At 38.2% G+C, this 20,544-nt stretch overlaps 1 protein-coding gene across 4 annotated transcripts in view; it reads left to right on the plus strand.

Moving 5' to 3' along the window:
* The first annotated feature begins 4,389 nt into the window (after positions 1-4,389).
* The window catches only part of IL17REL (interleukin 17 receptor E like), a 49,339-nt gene continuing 33,184 nt past the window's right edge, over positions 4,390-20,544 (plus strand). For 2 of the 4 annotated variants that reach the window (XM_082751712.1, XM_082751713.1), the window contains exon 1: positions 4,390-4,695. In XM_082751712.1, coding sequence (XP_082607838.1) covers positions 4,594-4,695 — 102 coding nt within the window. In that variant the 5' untranslated portion in view covers positions 4,390-4,593. Of the gene's footprint in view, positions 4,696-15,886; positions 15,961-20,544 lie in introns of those variants that run through there. The other 2 variants (XM_082751714.1, XM_082751715.1) reach the window with 2 other exon arrangements.

Genomic DNA, 20,544 nt, shown 5'->3' on the forward strand with positions numbered 1-20,544 from the left:
ATTACTGTGAATATTTTGTTGTGATGACAGTAACACCCAACCCAGCTCTATTCCAAAGCTTGCTTAACATGTCAAGAAGCTGTTAAGTTATAAACACTCAGCTGTCTTGTGGTTGGTGCAAGCGACCCTGAGGCGAGGTGTCTGTGGCCTGGTGCAGGCAGTGTGACTGCACACCAAGTTCAAAGGGAAGCCATGGGACTCTGCAGGCCACGGCCCTTGATCTCAGGACAGCTGGAATAATAAGAAGATATGTGTGCCTGTGCTGGTGAGACATGAAAGTATGTAGTGCTGTACCACAGGATACTCTTGCAAAATGTAGCGTGAATGTGGCTATTGTGCCCCGAAGAAGGCTGGGACTTCTCCAGTGTGGATATGACAGGGACATGCCTCCCAGCCCAGGCGCCTAGGCACTGACATATTCAGCTCAACAATGTCAGTACATACGTAGCCAAAGTAGAAGTCTATGTAGATTTCTGTGCCTAAACTCCTACAAAAAAAAAAGTCACAATATCCATGCCTGGATGCTTGGATATTTCTGGTGATGTGTCTATCCCAATATTTATTTCCAGATAATGCTGCTTGAACACACTTGAGCAATGGTAGTCTCCTGAGACAGACCCAGTGTGTAGCATGCAAAATTTGTAAAGCCAGAGAGGAATTAGGAAGAGGGAACCTGAGCTGATGGTTCACAGATGAAGCCTGACACGAGAGAGTGCAGAATGGAAAATACTGGACTTTGCTCTACACTCCAGCATCTACCTCTGCATTTTATTAAAAACCAAAGCAAACCAAACCAACCAAGACTGAACAGCCAGAATGCCATTCTGAAATGTGCAAGGTCTGCACACAAACTCTATATGGACTGAGAAGTGTTTAGATTTTGTCTTTTCTATATCCTTGACTAGTGCTCTATTGCCAAAGTGCAAACAAACACACTTCCTATTAAAGTTTCTCTCTCTCTCTTTTTTTTCCCTCTCTTTCTTTCTTTCTTTCTTTCTTTCTTTCTTTCTTTCTTTCTTTCTTTCTTTCTTTCTTTCTTTCTTTCTTTCTTTCTTTCTTTCTTTCTTTCTTTCTTTCTTTCGCTCTCTCTCTCTCTCTCTCTTTCTCTCTTTCTCTCTTTCTCTCTTTCTCTCTTTCTCTCTTTCTCTCTTTCTCTCTTTCTCTCTTTCATTTTTAAGGCTGAGGGAAAGCTGGTAGAAGCAGGACAGAATATTATTTGCTATTATGTGTTCTTCAGTGATGAAGTAATAAAAGTCATAAACACAAGACAAATGTTGACTAAAATGTAGGTAAGGTATAGTGAAGAACAAAGAATGACAGAAAATTGTTATCAAGAAACTTTCTGAGAATCATTATGGACAGTCAAAGTCTCATTGGAGCAGGGAGAAAATAGGTAGTGCCCATATAGATTTCACATGCATAGGTGCTTCTACATAAGTGACAGTTTTAAAAAAAAGCACACATGGTATGGGTCTATTATACTGCCCAACATTTAGTGAGAATATTAGCCTAATGGATTTCAGCAACCTGACATAATAAAACCAGTGAATGAACACTGTAATTCCAGGCTACAAATTATGTAAGAATGGAAAAGTAAATTGTGCCAGTTGCAGCATGGTTTTAAAAAACTATCAAATAAAGTAAATAACAACAAGGTTGTTGCCTGCTGAACCTAGTAGTGGCTATTACAGAAACTTTTGGGATTGAAAGAGAATACTGTCAGAGCAGTGCTACCGACTGCTTTACTCATATGGTGACAAAGGTGTGTTAAGAAACATCAGAGAGAGTAAGAGAGGAGAAAACTTTAATAATAGAGACATCAGTCTTTTCTATGGAAACTGAAGGAGTGTTACCTCAAGGCTTGATACAGGAACTTAATTTGTAAACACTATAAATGACTGTTGTTTGGAGCAAGTAATCACAGACCCCATAGGAAGAGAAAGAACTCCTGGTCACTTTCCAAGCAACCACTCAAAAAAACACTCTTCAATAGTGGCACAAGTTCAACATCCAAAAAAATGTGCTATGCTAATCTATAAGGAAAAAAGAAACTATATAAAATGAACAAGTCTCAAAAAGGAAATTAAAAGGAGCAATTGAAAGGGTATAAGCTTTCTAGGCACAAGAAACTTGTTTAAAAGTAATACAGTGAAAACTCAGAGATAAAAAGGTATTCCCTCAAACTCCACCCATAAGAGGACATCTTTTAGCAGCTCTCAGGGTTATATGTCTATCCCATCTATCTATCTATCTATCTATCTATCTATCTATCTATCCATCCATCCATCCATCCATCCATCCATCCATCCATCCATCCATCCATCTATATTTATGCATATACAGGTCTCAATAGTTCTGAGAAAGGTAAATACCATCATTTTTTAACCAGAGGTGAGAGGGAAGACCCCTAAAAAGACTATAGAGCTTACTTAGTAATGGAGATATGAAAGGACACCTTATGCTCAAGACATTTAATAACAATAAAAAATGAAGCTGGTTGATTACAGGGAAACTTACTGAAGTTGGAGGAAATGTCTCACAATCAAACAGTATTCTACAAGGTCCCATAAATTGCAGTGGAAATTGAAGTTGCAAAACTATTAACGGTGGTGTGTGCTGAACTGACTTGTCTGCAGTAGACATGCTGGTAAATGTCTAAGGGAGAGGCAAAATGGATTTTTGGTGGAGGGAAATTGTGCTGCTGATGATTCAGTCAACATCAGTCTGCTATTGTATAAATGATCTTCAGTCTGGTCACTCCTTGAATATTGTGTGCAGGACCTTACAAAAATCTTACAAAAGCATATAGTGAAAATGCAGAGGCATATTCTTCATCTTGAAAAAAAAGAGGGCAGGAGGGAATATTAGAAATCAACAAAAACATGATAGTCTCGGCAAAGATGAGATGACAATGAATATTCTCCGTTACTTCCAATGCAAGAATAAGGGGGGAGCTCATCTGAAGTATTTGGAAGCAGCTGTAACTCAAAACAAAGCAAACAAACATAGTTTAATTGTGTAACTCATTGCCACAGGATGTTTTGAAAACCAAAAGGATAAATAGATGCAAAGTGTTATTGTACAAATTCATGTAAGAAAGACCCAGAAATAACTTAAAAATAGTGACAGGCACATGGCTTTCAGTTTAAGAAATCCATAAGCTGTGGGTCACTGGAATTTGGTAACATTTATGTTACCAAATGTATATGTATTATTAAAGTAATCCATGGAAGCAATGTATTTAACTTCTTTCTTACTTTGTCTAAGCATATGCTATGATCCTCCTTGTCACAGGAGAGTAGACTGGGTGGATCTTTGATTTGATGTATGACAAAATTTATTATTTTTTTAACCAAAATAAATTAATGACAATTTGTTCAGTACTGTGACAGCATTCATCTTCCAAAAATAAAGTGTCATTGGAAAATTGACATTCTGGACTCACATGACACTATCTAAAATACAAGTATAGTAGATACATTGGCAGAATAGACATTGTCTTCTACCTGTTTCTTAAAAGAAATATTGGTAAAGCTACACCCTTGCAGATGGTGTTAATTGTACATTCCATACTGTAAATGAAACAAAAGGTTCAACTTCAGCGCTGAGGACTTTGGTTGTGGCACTGATATGCTGGAAGATCTCTCTCTCATTTTTGAGCAAGCCTTCTATAGAGGAATTCTTCTCTGCTCCACATAACACACCATGTAGCCTCTATATGAACTAGAGAGTGTGGTTTTCAGAGTACTTCTTCCTTGTGATTGGTACTGTTTAAGGTAGCTCCAAGGAATGCATTCCTGATCTAAGTAGTATTGAGGTGCTGTAGCCCTCATACCTTGATTCCAGAGCTGGAGGCACTCTGCTTTTTTGGCAAAGCACTATACTTCCCAAGCATGATGAAAATCCAAGAACTGGAGATAGAATAGAGAATGGAGATAAACAAGAGGCTTCTGTTGATAAAATCAAATAATAAAAAATAAATTCACAACAGATTTCTGGGATAAAGGAGCTGGTTTTCTTGCTGAAGAGAAAGAAGAAACCAATCTTCCATGAATACTGACCTAAACACAGATATGTTTTTATTTTTATTTATTTTTATTTCTATCTTTATTTTTATGTATTTATTTTTTAAAATTCATTTGGTGCATTAGAAAACCAGGAAGATAAACAAGCATAATAATGCATTTGGATTCCAGTGAACCTGTCTGCTACATCACTACTGGAAACAAAATTCTCATTTATATATGGAATTTCCAAAAAAAAAAAAAAAAGAAAAAGAAATTTACTAAAACTCATCCAAACCAGTCATGATGAAAAACAGAAGGAAAAGGCTTTTATTGTGATTGTCAGAAATTCATATTTCCCACTTTTCATTAAGGAACACAAGAAATGAGTTGAACATGATTTTTATTTCCCACAACTAGCAATTTTCTGTCTTTGAAAAAAGTTTTAATGGGGAGGAGCTCAGAGGTATTGTGGGAGGGACTAAAATTCATATTAAAGTTTTGGCATGAGAGAGAGAATTGTCAGAGTAGAAGACTTCTTCTGAGGTTTTGATTTTATTTCTTCTTTTTTTTTTTTTTTCAATTTAGGATGATAAATATTCATGTTCAGATTCTTCTAATAATTCTTTTGTGGAATTCTGATTGTCAAATTATTCCCAGGATTGAAGAATGTGGACTTTCATGTTCTCAGGTAATCTCTTACTTGTTCCTATTTGCTATTGTTTAATATAATAGATGTATGCTGCTAAAATAATTGTAAGCAGAGAAGGAAAGCAAAAACAGAAAAAGCCTTTCAACTATCCTGACCATTTGATTTATATTCCTGTCATTCTCAATTAACTATATAAAGTGGCAAAGATGACTGTTAGTAAGGGAATAAGAAAATGCATTTCACACAATTTCCAGCTGCTGTTGTTGTTAGTACCTTTTAAAATCTGTCTTTTGTATTTGAAAAACGGTAATAAAAATGATTTAGTTTATATGAAGTACTTTGAAGATTAAGTTTTTACAATAAGATGTGGTGCCAAATAGATGACAGGGAGGAACGGGAGGTTTCAGAAGTTGCTCATTATGTTAGGAATATAGGAAACACTGACTTTTCTGTGAATAAATGAATTAAGCTTGAGAAAGAGTAAAACCTGTTTTTCATTTTGTGGAATGAATGTAACTGGACTATTAAATTTAATGACTTATGTATGTGCATAAAAGTGGAGTGTGAGCCATACCATCTCTTTAATGGCTTTGAATTTTGAATGTTTCCAAATATCCCCACAAAGGGGCAGTATAGAGATATTTTGCTTCTGTTGGCATTCCGGACGTTCAAGATGAGAATATATTGAAAGATAAATAAAAAATAAAATAAAAAGAGTAGGGTGTCTGATATTTTCAGTCTGAGTAGGGGATGATAAGTATATAGTTACTTTGGGGAAGTGGAATTCATAGCATGAGAGAGTTTGGCTGTATGTACAAAGTCCTGCTTGAAAATGACACAGTCCCTAGGACAGGCAACCGAGACTTTGTCTACATGTGGTGGTACTACCCAGATACTAAGTTAGTATGTTACAGCATTTTATTCTATATTTGGTGTGTATCCTAAAATGTAATAAAGATGGAACAAAGATGCTTATAAAATACTAGAGTTGAGGGGAAAAAATATTTAAAAAGTTTTTTATATTTCTGAATTCAAATTCTTCACAGTCTCTCCCCACTTAGATAATGATTTTAAAATAATAACATATAGTAATGAGAGATTAATCTCTTGATGTACCCAAGCACTCTTCAGCAACAGTTATGTACTTAAGTTTATGAGTGCAATAACATAAGCATTTTAAGTAATTTATTCACCTTGCAATGCTGCAATGGGTCTCCTTGATCTGCTGCATTGGGTGTTTAAAATAGATCTCTTTTACCTTTCTAATTTATTTCTCTGGAGAGTGGTTAAGTCTCAGACTCAGAATGTAAAATGCAAGAACAGCTTCTAAGGTGGGTCCAGTCTAGGGGACAGGTTTTACCTCTGTGGACCTTGAAAGGCACAATTCTCTGTTGTGTCTTAGGTATGTATGTTAGGTAGACAGATTCACGAGTTGCCTAAGATGTTGGCAGAGTTGTGAGGTTAGGGAGACTGGATCCCTTTCTTTGCTTTCAAGATACTATCTTACAACTTTTCCAGCATTGAAGGCTGGATAAGTAAGAAATATTTTTTTTGTTGTTGTTTTAAATTTTCAGGGGAAATGCATTATTTCCAGTATAATAGAATGAAGTATCAATATAATTTCTGATTGTAAAAGACAGAATACAGTTTATGTTCTGTATGTAATATTTCTGCTAGATGTATTCAGTGGAATCTTGAATGCATTAATGACTTTTTAAGACAAAAATGTTTTCTCACTGGAAACAATAATGATCTAAACAGGGCAAATTACTGCCAGCTTAGGATTTTCAATCCAGTGTAAAGCATTTTAGCCACATGAATGTTAGAGTCTCATGACTAGGTTCTTAAAGAAAACTCCTTCCTTTTCCATTGGAAGTAACCTCAGTTTTCCTACATAACCCATCACAATCCCATGGCCTTAATCCCATTCCTACCTGAGCTACATTAAAAGGGAGCAGTTTACCTTCATAATTCACAACTAAATGTTCTTTATAGGGGCACTGACCAGAGGTTACAACTTAGCTCTCAGTGTACGCACAATATATCACAGAATCACAGAATCATAGAATTTCTAGGTTGGAAGAGACCTCAAGATCATCGAGTCCAACCTCTGACCTAACGCTAGCAGTCCCCACTAAACCATATCCCTAAGCTCTACATCCAAACGTCTTTTGAAGACTTCCAGGGATGGTGACTCCACCACTTCCCTGGGCAGCCTATTCCAATGCCTCACAACCCTTTCAGTAAAGAAGTTCTTCCTAACATCTAACCTAAAACTCCCCTGGCTCAACTTAAGCCCATTCCCCCTCATCCTGTCACCAGGCACGTGGGAGAACAAACCAACCCCCACCTCGCTACAGCCTCCCTTGAGGTGCCTATAGAGAGCGATAAGGTCGCCCCTGAGCCTCCTCTTCTCCAGGCTGAACAAGCCCAGCTCCCTCAGCCGCTCCTCGTAGGACTTGTTCTCCAGGCCCCTCACCAGCTTCGTCGCCCTTCTCTGCACCCGCTCAAGCACCTCCATGTCCTTCTTGTAGTGAGGGGCCCAAAACTGAACACAGTACTCGAGGTGTGGCCTCACCAGAGCTGAGTACAGGGGGACGATCACCTCCCTAGCCCTGCTGGTCACACTGTTCCTGATACAAGCCAGGATGCCGTTGGCCTTCTTGGCCACCTGAGCACACTGCTGGCTCATATTCAGCCGACTATCCACCATCACTCCCAGGTCCTTCTCTGCCTGGCAGCTCTCCAACCATTCCTCTCCTAGCCTGTAGCTCTGCTTGGGGTTATTGCGCCCCAGGTGCAGGACCCGGCACTTGGCCTTGTTGAACTTCATATGTCTACTGCCTTCTGTTCTAGCATATCAGGTCACAACTTGGAGAATTTAGAGTCAAAGGGATTGCCTTTTCTAGCAATTTACTTAATGAGATAGTGAGATATTGTGATTTTAAAGCCATCAGAAGCTTTCTGTAGCTACTATTATTATAAGTGTATGTTACAGGGTTTTTTCCTTCCTTTATGAAGTTTTCCTGTAAGTCTATATAGTGAGTTTCTGTTGTGCAGAGTCAATCCTGAGGTTGTATGGTTCTTCATAAAAAGAATAGGGAAACTTTTGGATTTTTTTGTATTTTTCAAACTCTAGGTGTTGCCAAGGGGGATCTTGAGCACGCTTAGTAGCTGAAAATGTTGAGTTTGATCATCAGACTAGATTTTAAGGTGACTGTGTCCCTTGAGTATTTGTAAGCAACTTCTTGTACTTAGCAGAGTAAAGCATTAGTTGTACTTAATAGGGAAATTGTGACATAACTGTTTTGAGGTATGTGACCTAATAAAACCTTCACACTCAACTGTTTAGATTTTGGATCCTATTACAACTCAATGAATCATTCTTAGTTTACCAGGAGTATTCAGCAAGACATCTTTGCATTGGCTTATAAAATATCCAGGTTTCATTACTCTACCACAAATTACTTTGCTCCTATCCAGTACAAGAAAGGAGAAAACAAAAGATCATTGGATGTTTATGCAAACATCACATAGCAATTTAAACAGCATGAAAATATACAATTGTGGATTGAATGTCAGCAAAGGAAACATCAAGATTTCATCATGTACTATGTCTTTTTTTTTTTTTTCTTTTTTTTTTTTCCCTTCCGTATTTTAATGGCTTAGCTTTAGAACATGTATGGTATTCTGGTATTCAAAGGTTAACTACAATGGGTTTGGTCTCCAGGCCTCATCCAATAGCAAATAGAGTTATCAACCTTGCTTCCCTGTAAAAGCATAGGGGAATCCCATACTGCAATTGAAATTGGGTTTGTACCCTACTCATTTTACAATACACATTGTTTGCAGGCTGTACAGAAAGAAACAGACCTACGCCAAATTTGACTCAACAGCTGGTAAAGATCAAGTGCACTACATTAAAAAAAAGAAAAAAGAAAAAAAAAAAGAAAAAGAACAAAAAAAACCCAAACCTTTCCAGAAAACTATGAAATAGTATTTGTATTGTCTGCCATTAAATGCAGTAACATTTCCAAAGTCTATGAATAAAGAAGAAAACCCTGAACTAAATGTGGTATTCCCCTGCAATTATAACGATTATTGGCAACAAATTCTTGATATAGCTGCTGCCTGCTTGTGCTATTCGTAGGTGAAGTGTGTAGTGTTTCTTGACTGGATATTTATGCCATGGATCAGACCATTCTGACTGAATACTACTCATTGCAAAACCAGTGTTACAATACAGCTCTCAGGCTGCTAACTCAGCTAACATAAATTGGCATTCATTTTCTTTATCATGGTAAGCAAGACTTTAAACAATGCACATGAGAATCTAGGTGACATAATTCAGTTTTTCTCTAAAAACTGTTTTTAGACATGGTAAAAAAACCTGTTTTTAGACGTGGTAAATGGAGATCAAGATCAGAGACCTGTTTTTCTCAAAGCGACCAAGTGAGGGAGATACCACTGTGAAGTCCCAGGAAGGGAAGATGGTTTACCACAGGTTTTTTTGTGAATGCCAAGATATACTTAATCACTGGAGGAAATGCATGAAAATGTAAATCATATCCTCTGCTAAAGTTTGCAGTGATGCAGTGCAATCTATGGGAGCCTAAATACAAAGCCTGGGTTTTGCATCCCTGCCTGTCATTGACTTACTTGTGTGGGCCTATTCAAGTAATTTAATCTCTCCAGTTTTCACAAGTACAAAATAGTGCTGACCTTCCTGTGTGATATGTCTTAATTACAGGTTTTAATTAAGTACTTTGAATACTATAATTAAGTATTAAGTTTTCATTAGTCAAAGCAGTCATACTTAAGGGGCTCAATCATCTTGAGTCACTATATTAACCCATTTGCTTAGATATCCTGGCTTGTCTTTTCTGCTGGTAGTCAGGAGAGTTGCAGTTTAGCAAGTTTAGGTGATTTATCTCTAGGTCTTTGTTTTACATGGTCAAAAATAGCTTGGCAATAACATGAGACACATAGCTTTAATGTTTCCTGCTGTGTCCTATGCCATTCATTGGTTGCCGTCCCATTTCGTCACCCCCAACTAAGAAAACAGCCAGTAACAGATACAAATAAAAACTTAAACTCTCCAATGTTCCTCATAGTTACAGCAACTACCACCACTTCTTTCAGGAGAGATGGAGATGGAGAAAGCTCTGCAATTCAGGACTTGCAAAAATTGCAATAGTAGTTCTTGTTTTTTCTTTCCCACTTCCTCCTTCCTCAAGAACTCTGGAAAAAGGTTGCAAGGTCTGGAAAGAAATGAGCCACTGGACTACCAAAAGCCAAGGCACTACAGATAGTCATGAAAGCTGGGGACTAAAAGTCAACCGATGTTGGCACTGGACTTGACAAGGTGTCCTGAAGTTCAAACACAAGGCAGTGTTAGAAGCTTTATCACCATCAGACATCAACACAAGTGTGTGCAATCAGTACCTGTACCAGGAGATAGAAATAAAAAAAAAATATATATAATATATAAGTTCAGCAGAAGATGGGAGCAGATGGTCTTTATTATTGGCAGGGAATTCTAGCTCATTAATATATTTGAGTCCTGAGCTTAGGGAGGGAATATATGTTTCAGTTTCATTTGGACTCAAATTTCAATGGGGAATATCAAAATTCAGGAGCAAGTGCTTTCCACATCTGTGTAATATTGCTCATTGAATGACTACTTTGCAGTTGGAAAGCTACTTGTAATTGGTCTAAACTGTACCTTCTAATCACAAAATCGCAGAATGGCTGAGATAAGGAGGGACTTCTGGAGGTCATCTTGTCTAAAACCCCCTGCTCAAGCAGAGTCATCTAGAGGAGGTTGCCCAGGACCACATCCATGTGTCTTTTGAATATCTCCAGGGAAGGAGACAACATAAGCAGGAAAAATTGTGCAGAGAGAGGTAATAATTTGTACTAGACCAGGTGATGTTACCTTGATGGAATTCTTGCAGAAAGGTCTAGAATTGGCTTAATTTGTACACCTGCTGGAGCTACCTACTACTTTGTCTCATGGATTTATACAGTCTCATTCTCCTACTTTTGCCAGAATGCCTCTGCTTGTGGAAGAATCAGGAGTGATCAAAAATGAGAAAGACCAAGAGGATATTTTAAATAATTTATTTCTAAGGATAGTTTTGGATAGTCTCCTGCCTGTTTGGTGTTTGCCTCAGCATTGAGGATCTGGGCCTCAGTCCCAGATAGGTGGGTAACTTGGAATTAAGGAGGTCCAATGTTTCTATCCCCGACTAAAAATCATTTGAGTTTTGGGAACCAGGAATTATGAGGTGCAATGGCTACCAAGCTGTAAAAAACAGGAACACATTTAAAGTTATATGTACTATGTTACCATCATCCCCATGAGCTGCATACGTTTTATACATCAGCTTTGGCACTGATCAGTCATAGAAGCATAGAACAGCCCAGGCTGGCAGGAACCTTGAAAGATCATCAGGTCAATCCTTTGGGAAAGGGAGCCTAAATGAGATCATCTAGTACTCTGTCCAATTGCACATTGAAAACCTTCACTGATGGGGACTCATCATGTCCCTGGGGAGGTTATTGTAGTGACTGATTGTTCTCATTGTAAAGTCTTTCTTATATCAAGGTAAAACATTTCCTGGTAAAGCTGTACCTGTTGCCCCTTGTTTTCTACATGTGGCTCCTTGTGAAGAGCGAGCCACTGTCCTCTTTGTAACCAACCTTTAAGTACTGGAATACTGTGTTGAGGTCCCCCATGAGCCCTATTTTCTCCTGGGCTGACCTAAATCTTTCCTCATGGGATGGGGTCTCCAGCCTTTTGATCATCTTCATAGATGTAGTTTTTGTACTTTTGTACTTTCAGGAAAATATTTTTCTTTGTAAAACTTACCCCCTATTTCCAACACCCCCCCAGCCCCCTCCGCTTTTATTAACATTTACTTGTTGCTTTTTGAAAACCATAGTTATCTGCCTTCATAAATAAAACACAAACTGGAAAATGTTCCCAAGCAGTAGTTTGTTACAAAGGAAGTTCCAGAGTAGCTCTGGCTAAGAATTGGTATGCTTTGCTAGGAATGATTCCCAAACCAGTAAATTAATTTATACTCAGATGTGATATGGACACATCACAACTCTGACCCTGCCTTCACAGATATATGAATTTACTGGGCCAGAATTTTGAGAAGTCATGAATGAGCTGGAAAGTCACAGTAACTAATGATGCTGAGCACTAGAATAGATTGCCTGCAGAGTTTATAGAGATCTCTACACATGCTTGAAGAGTATCTCTCAGATATGTCTCAGATAAAAATAATTCCTCCTAAGGCAAAAACTTAGAGTAGATGGCATCTTGAGTTCTTTTCTAACCTTAATATCTCTTCTTTTATGTGTAATTTCCTCTTTTTTGATCTAAAGATAGTCTTTCAAGTCATATTTAACTTACTGCTGCTTTGGAACAGTCAACGGAGCCAAAGACTTGCCTTACTGTATTGGATATGCTGTGCTTTCTGTATGCAAAGTATGGGAAAGTTCCAACTTACTGGAAAACTGTATGAAACTTGCACTTTCATTAAAGAATCATCTGTGTAAAAATGAGCAGAGTTTAAGTTTTACAAAGCAAATGATCTGTGGCTCTTTCTCCTGCAGAAAAGTGTTTCAGCCTTGTTGTTTTGAATATGTGTGGTAAATTTCAATCACTTCTGGAAAACTGATGGTCTTGGAGTTGCCTCTACTTGTCTGCATATTTTCAGAAAGTATGAATCATATAAACACCATTGTATGGTGCTAGATGTACATTCATTGTCTTTTCTTGGAAAAACATTGAGGAAATAGAATTTATTGCAGTTAATACATTTCACTGTGCTCAGTTTTGTTTTCCCCTTTCATTCCTAAATATGCAAACTTCCTTGATCTTTTTCCCACTTCCTCATCTCCCTGACCTGCTGTTCTTCCTTCCATGACTGCAACGACAGGTCTCTCCACTGCTTTTTAAATGTCGATATTGTTGTACTGTAATTTTCCCTGTTCATAGTTTTTTCTTGCATTTTAGCAATTCTCATTAGAGTATCAAGCTTCATGCTAAGTTTTGGTCAGTAGCATGAGCTCTTTTAATTTTCCCCCTTGTTTTTCATATATTATTTTTCTGTAGGATATAGTATAATAATTTTACAGAGTGTGATCACATTAGTGTTAGCATTCAGTCTGCCTCTGTAGTTTATTTCTCTCATCCACTTTGGGAAAAAAAAAAAGTATGTTTTTTAGGAGAATGTGTGGCATAGGTGGTTTTTAGTAAGTAAGGGCTATCATTAAAAATGAGACATAGAGTGAAGCAACATATGAAGGTACTGAACACTGATGGGATTATTAAACTGAGGCCGCGCCCAGGAATTATTGCTGCCTCTAGGGACAACTGTGTGATCAGGAGAGTCAGGTGAAACAATGTGGCTGTTGTAAAGTTGGTGGAATCCTGCCTCTTTGGAACCACTTCTTTTGGACCTTTGCCACCTTTAATTGGACCAGTGCTAACTTTAGCAACTACGGTTTGTGAAGATTCAGAAGATAAACCTAAACTAGATGATTATCCCTTAGGTTTTTTTTAGCCCCCCTTCCCTCAAAATTAAGAATTAATAGTTAAAAGAGAAATAGACTATGTAATGACTTTTAAAGTGATTACTTATTATTTTATATTTTATAAGATTTATTCTTCCTTAGAATCTCTAAATTTATTTATAACTAGCTCCTATATTAGTTATCTTGAATTACAGATATTGCAACTAAAATTCATAGATTCATAGTATAGATATTTTCATTAGAGCTTTTCTACACAGCAAATTTATTTGTTTATTTATTTATTTTCATTTTCCGGTACTGACACAGTTTCAGGGGAATATATTTTTGGCTTTTGTTGCTCCTGACAAGAGAGGCATATATGCAGGGGTTCTGGTATAGGTTTCTGATGTAGGATTAAGAATTTCAGATGCCATAAAAATCCAAATATTCGTATTTAGGGAATAAATCCTTTATCTCCAAGATTTTCAAGTGTAAAACTGAAAAAAAATAAAAAATGTTTTTCATCTACATGCACTAAGACAATTTTTCTCTCTCTGCTGTTCCTAGAGAAAGAAAAGCAAGCACAACTATAACTACTCATATATTTTAGATGCTGTCAAAAGGGAGCTGGACAAGCTTGACAAGTGGGCCCACGTGAACCTAATCAGGCTCAACAAGGCCAAGTGCAAGGTGCTGCACCTGGGTCAGGGCAATCCCAGACATGAGTTCTCTAAGTGGAGAACTCATTGAGAGCAGCCCTGCAGAGAAGGACTTGGGGGTTCTGGTGGACAAAAAGCTCAATATGAGCCAGCAGTGTGTGCTTGCCACCCAGAAGGCCAACTGTGTCCTGGGCTGCATCAACAGAAGAGTGACCAGCAGGTCAAGGGAGCTCTGCTCTGCCTTTGTGAGGTTCCAGTTTTAGTACTGCATCTGGGTCTGAGGCCCTCAGCACAAGAAGTATGTGGAGCTGTTCAAACAGGTCCAGAGGAGGGTCATGAAGATGATCAGAGGGCTGGAGGAGCTGTCCTATGAAGAAAGTCTGAGAGAACTGGGGATGTTCAGCCTACGGAAGAGAAGGCTTTGGGGACACCTCACTGTGGCCTATCATGACTTGAAGATTGCTTATAAAAAAGATGGACAATGACTTTTTACACAGCCAGATAATGACAGGTAAAAGGGGAATGGGTTTAAACTAAAAGAGAGATTTAGATTAGAATTTAGGAGGAAATTCTTCACTCAGAGGGTGGTGAAACACTGGCACAGGTTGCCCAGAGAAGCTGTAGATGCCCCATCCCTGGAGGTGTTCAAGGCCAGGTTGGATAGGGCTTTGGGCAACCTGACCTAGTGGGTGGCATCCTTGCCCATGGCAGGTAGGTTGGAATTAGATGATCTTTAAGGTCGCTTCCAACCCAAGCCGTTCTATGATCCTATCATGATGATTTTATCATCTTTATCATGAAGTCTTAATGGAAGCAGTTCCTTAACTGATGATATGGCACCAAGGAGGAATGCAGTGGCCTGTCAGGACTGCCGTCTGAGACTACTCTACCACTGCTTCCAGTATGGCCCGAGGGATCATTTGCATGGGCTTACATCCTTACACAACTGCATAACAAGCTAAGGCTAGAATAAAAACAAAATCAACATTTAAAAATACTTTTTAACACTAAGAGCTGTAATCAATAGTATTTCTAAGCTTATTTCAATTTAAAATTTTTCTGTGTCTAAGGACAAGAGGGAGAAACACCATTTTTATGAGAGCTGCAACCAACAAAAGCATGTGCTCCTTTGTTTCTCTCCATGACATTGAAGTGTGTCTCAGGCCTGACATATGGCCTCCAAAGTCTCGAAACTTTTACAAGAAATTTTGTCAAGTCTGCTTTCTTGTTCTAAATTTTGATATGACTTTGTGAACCACACTGGCAGGGTTGGGAAGGGATTAGGAAGCTCATTCTTGTTTTTAAGAACTACTCCCCACCCTACCCAGTTAAAATAAAATAAAAAATAAAAATCAGTATAATATCTGTGCGACATTCTCACATTCTGTGACCCTGTTCTTTTCCTATGGCTCTAGGTTATTAAATGCAGATAAAATGGAGATCATGAGATAGCATTAAACATTTGTCAGGGCAATATGAGAAACCTGCATGCTCAGCGGGGTTCTGCCTCAAGTGAGCCAAGAGAAAAAGTTAAGCGCAAGGTTAGTTTTAACTCAGCTCTCTGGAGCACAGATACCCAAGTTAGAGTAGCATCTGAGAGACACTCTTCCAAAGTTTTTTTCCTTCTTTTTTTCTTGATGAATGTTTAAAATAAAATGTAAGTAGCCTTTGAAGTAGGAAAAAGATCTCCCATTTCAATGTTGAAAGCACTTGACTTTAAAATCTCATTCTCTATTGCCTGTCCTTCTCTCAGACCATTAGTCTTTCATTTCATCTCTATACAGTATCACTGCTTTGTCAGGAGGCCTGGGAAACTCTCATTTACTGGGCAATATGGTAAAAAGAAAACTTGTGTAGAGTTAGAGCAGCTTCAGGTTAAGGAGGATGTGGCTTCTCCTTGAGGTTTGGACTTGAACAGATAGAGTATAACAGCTGGAACATGCCCTTATTCTGCTTTTCTTTTCTAATGCTCCCATTCTGAAAGGGAAGCTAGTCTTGAGCTTTGCTAGTTTAATCTCCACTACCATGAAATCCCTTCCAGCCACCTGATACACTGGGGGACATGGTTGTCTCACAAGTGGATGTATGCTATCCCAAATAACTGTGGCATGAGGTAGGTGTAATTCCTGCTCTGTATGGGTCTTGAACTAGATACCAAGTCCCAAACATCCAGGTAGTTCTCAGGTCTGAAAGAGAGCTGCCTAATAAGCTTAGGTGCCTCTAGGGTTAGGTGGCAATTAATGGGGTATTATGGATCATGGTGTTTGGCTGAGGTAATTACAGCTTGCTTAAATGATGTTTCAGGCATGTAAAGCCTCTTTTAGATTTGGAACACAAAGCTGACTTAATCTCATTTTGCAAATGACTGCAGACCATGGCTTCATTTCACTACCAGTAGTAATGTAAAATCCACAAAGAGAAATTGACTTACTTGGAAATGGTGTTAGTGGCACTTTTCTCATGAGCAGAGTTTTTATAGGCAAAAAGTTTTTATAGGCAAAAAGTTTTTCCCACATTTGGATCTGATCCAAAGTTTATTCAAACGAGTGGAAAGATTTTAACTGACTTTCAAAGGTTTGGAGTTAAAACCAGTCTTCCACAGTCTGTGAATGTGAGGAGGATGACATTTATCATCTATAAAGGCCATAGTGTACTTCAGGGCAGTGTTCTGCTCCTGGAACTGACTCTAAGCACAAGAAAAATGAATAGCTGCCCAGAGCAAAATGGTGAGGGCCTCGCTGTGTATGCCAGAGCACGGGAAAGCCAGGCCTGCAACATATTGCTTCTTTTGCGGAGGAATAGTGCTGGGATGTATGAGAAGACAGTAAGTGGAATATAAAAAATGTTAAGGCCTTCCAAAAGAAATAGCCACTGCCTCCAGCAGCAGCAAGAGGGGCCAATCTAGCCCACGGGGTCTCTTAATAATTTTCAGTTCTTGCTCTTTTCCTTTTCTTTATTTTTTTTTTCATTATTTTATTTCTTTTTCCTTTTCTGTGGAATCTCACTGCCCACTGGTTCCAGTGGCTGCAAGTCACAGTGATGTCTGTGTTGCTGAGGGATCTGTACTAAACTTTTCTTGTACCTTCTTCTGGGCAGCAGAGATCATTATACCATCCTAACTTCAAAGTACTGGTCACCAACAATTATCTGGAGAGGCTGTGGAACCTATGTCCTTTAGTTTTTCAACGACTGGTCAAATTCATGCCTAACTTGATCTAGTATTGGCCATAATACTGCTTCTAGTAGGAGGCTAAGCTTAGTGACCTTCAGAGACCTTTTCCACCCGAAATTTCCTTGATTCCATTTTATCGTCCTCTGTATGAGAACTCCAGTCATTCATTGAAATAACCATTAATGCTGTGTTAGAATGTCCCTGTCTCATTGTTAGACTGGAAGTGCTGATTTGGTAGATTAGTTTTCCTTTCAAGTAGCTGAGTGGTCTGAAATTTTTGACACTCTATGTATGCGATGGTGCTGATTTATACCAGCTGAGGGTATGGCATTCAAAGTGCATTTTAATTTTACTTTGTCTATTGTATGCAATTTTGTTTTGTTAACAACTTGTATTAATATTTTAGGAAACATGACATCAAAATGTTTGACTTTATTTATTTATTTATTTATTTTAAAAAATAAGAACCTAGAGCATGCTGTTGCTCCAGGCAAATCCTGCTTCTAGTCCTGGAGTTGAAGCACACAATAGATCAGGCAGCTTTTATTTCAGACTGTCATAGCTCCCTTTGGTCCAATAATTTTAAAAGCAATTGGTTTGCGTGTAGGCCCTTTTAGTATCACAGCATTATTTTTATGTACAATTCACTTAAACAAAATACAAGGGGGGAACATTCTTCCCAGTTGTGAGACCTCAAAGCAATACCATTCTGACTGGACATTCACTTTTTGGATGAATGCATGCCACTGCAAAGAGTTCCCAGAGATACAATTTCTGTGCTGCCAACTCTTTCACTTGTTCTGTCCTGCAGTAACGGTCAGGGGAAGTTATATTCCGCTTGCAGTCCAGTTAAAATATGGGGAAGTCTTGTTAAAATATAGGAACAAGGTTCTTCTGCATCAATACAATGCAGGAGGAAGTATATGCTGTCTTGAACACACAAATCTCTGTTACACCTGAATAGTAGAAGTTAAACAGACAAAAATCTAAGGAGCCTGAAGGTCTTGTGTTAGTCACATGCTCCTGCATTTCTGAAGTACTGGTAGGCTGTAAGGGAAATGCTGGCCTTCAGTTTTGACAAACAAGAAGTAGTGGGCTCATTGCCCATTTGTGTATACTAGTTAAAGGGCAAATGGTGCAGCATACAAAGATTGGTGAGATGCTATGTCTTAGATCCTTGTAAAGCCTTGACGAGGACTGTCCAGTATTCTTCAATAAACCCAATTATCTCTTCCTTGTTTGTTCATTGCCATCTCAATGTTTAATTGGAAGCATGTCAACATGATGTTAATGCAGGCAGAATTTAACTTGTGCTGTTGGACATGGAACAGCTCTTATCCAAAAGATGTGTGACTTCAATTAGCCCAGTTCTGAGGCTGAGCTCATTATTGCACTTCTCAGTTGTGCTTATCCTCTCAGATTCATCACTGCACCCATGTGATTGGAAGTTTTTTGTTCAGTTTGGTATGCTCGCAGAGAGAGTTGCTGCTCAGAGTCGGAGAACATGTAGTCATGACTCAGATGTTTTGTTTTTAGCATTCTGTAATAAAATCTGGCAACATCCAGGTGGTCTTGTAGAAACAGTAGTCAAAAATAATGCTTTACCTTAACTTCTAGTGCCTGTTTCTTTTCTGCATGTATAACAGTCCAATTGTTTTCTTAGCTGATTCCACTCTATGCCATTGATGTGTATCTGATTACAGTGTCAGTAGAAGCTGAAGAACCACCTTGTTTGCCAGAAAGATAGTTTTTCCTTGGCAATGAAAGTAATTACAGATGATGTCAAAACAATAGAGATGCTCCTTTTGCGAAAAGGTCTTTCAGGGACAGTGTATCAAAACTAACTATGAATCCTTAACAATTCTAAGCGTTCATATTAAGCATGTTAATTCTTATAATTCCTCTAGTTCTCAGTAAATATCCTCACAATTTAATTCAATTTCCAAGTGTATTTTTTTGGCCTATTATTTTTCATTTCCACCCATTTCTAATAACATGTTTTCTAACATAAATACTTGACCTTGATGTTTTTAAGACTTTTTTTTTTTTTTTTTTTTTTTTTTTTTTCTGGGGATGGGAACTTTTATATTATCCCTGTGCTTTCTCTTACGGTAAGGGTGATATTTAAACATGACTTAAAATGAAATAAAATAGAATGTCCTCTGAGTCCTCTGAGGTTCCAGTTCTCACCAGCATCAAGGATATGTAAAATGCAAAGTCATTATCTCCTTTGTGTATGAAAATAGCTCTGTGAAAATCTAAAGCATATTAAGTTGTTTCCATTTGTGAAGTTTTCCCCAGATTACTTCTGTATCTGAAAGTCTTTGTAAGAAATTATGGTAATGTGTTGGAAGTCTGAGGAGTTCATGACACAGCTCTGTTTCTATCCAAATTTCTCAGGCTTCATGGATACACAGTACTTTGGCTGTGACTGTCCACCTCTCAAAGACCTTATCTTTATGGAGGTGACAGATCATCTTTGTCTGGTTTTTCACTAAAGGCCATGAGAAAACATTTGGGACTCTTAAAGCCCAGAACATCTGTAGGATTGTCCTTCCACAAATTGAGTGGGGTAAGCTGATGGACAAAAGCTGATACTGGATTACTTACATGGAAACAGGTCAGCAGCTTTCTGTCAGTATTTCAGGATGGCTACTGATATAACCATATGGTTGTGGTGCTCCTGGTTGACACAAAGAGCTACTTTATAAGGCACCAAATAAACCCTCATGGCCCTCATGGAAACTGTCTTCAGAACTGTACAATGGCTCTGGCCACCCCATTAGGGGAATTGAGTGTAATAGGACGGATAATAGATAGGATAGGATAGAAATAGAGTAGAGTAGAGTAGAGTAGAGCAGAGCAGAGCAGAGCAGAGCAGAGCAGTTGGAAGGGACCTTCTAAGGTCATTGGGTCCAACTGCCTGGAATCAGGAAATACATGTTAAAATAGAAACAAATGGTGAGGAGGAGGATGGTAAGAAGGAAAGGCTATTTTATTACAATAAAATAATACAATAAATAAGAAAAAAAAAGAGAGAGAGAATAAAATAGTTTGGCTCTTGCAAAACAAAATCTGAGACAAGATGTATTACTGGTTGTGGATCAATGGGAAGTAAATTCCAGGTTAGAAAGCATCTGTTTAAGTGAAAAGGTAATAAACACAATCAGAAGTCAATAAAAACTAACCATTATTACATTTGCCTTTGAAAATAAAAGTTTTGTTGTTGTTAGAGAACAGGGCTTCCAGAAAAGCTTTGGCATTGGAGCAGTACACACAAAAGCCCGTCTTATTTTAAAATGTTTTTGAAAGGTATAGGTGATTTGGCACCTGCAGTTTTCAGGGGACTAGGCCCAATGATCTGAGAGATCCCTTCTAATTCCATGTAGAATAAGATGAATTTGTGCAGAGTATCCCCTCTTGACAGGAAATAATAATAATAATAAACAACTTGACTAGATTTGTCATCTTTATCAGCCTTTTGGCTACTATTTGGGCATTGGTTCTTGCAGACCACACTACATT

The sequence above is a fragment of the Aythya marila genome (genome assembly GCF_965140915.1).
Source record: "Aythya marila genome assembly, chromosome: 1".
Lineage (NCBI taxonomy): Eukaryota > Metazoa > Chordata > Aves > Anseriformes > Anatidae > Aythya > Aythya marila.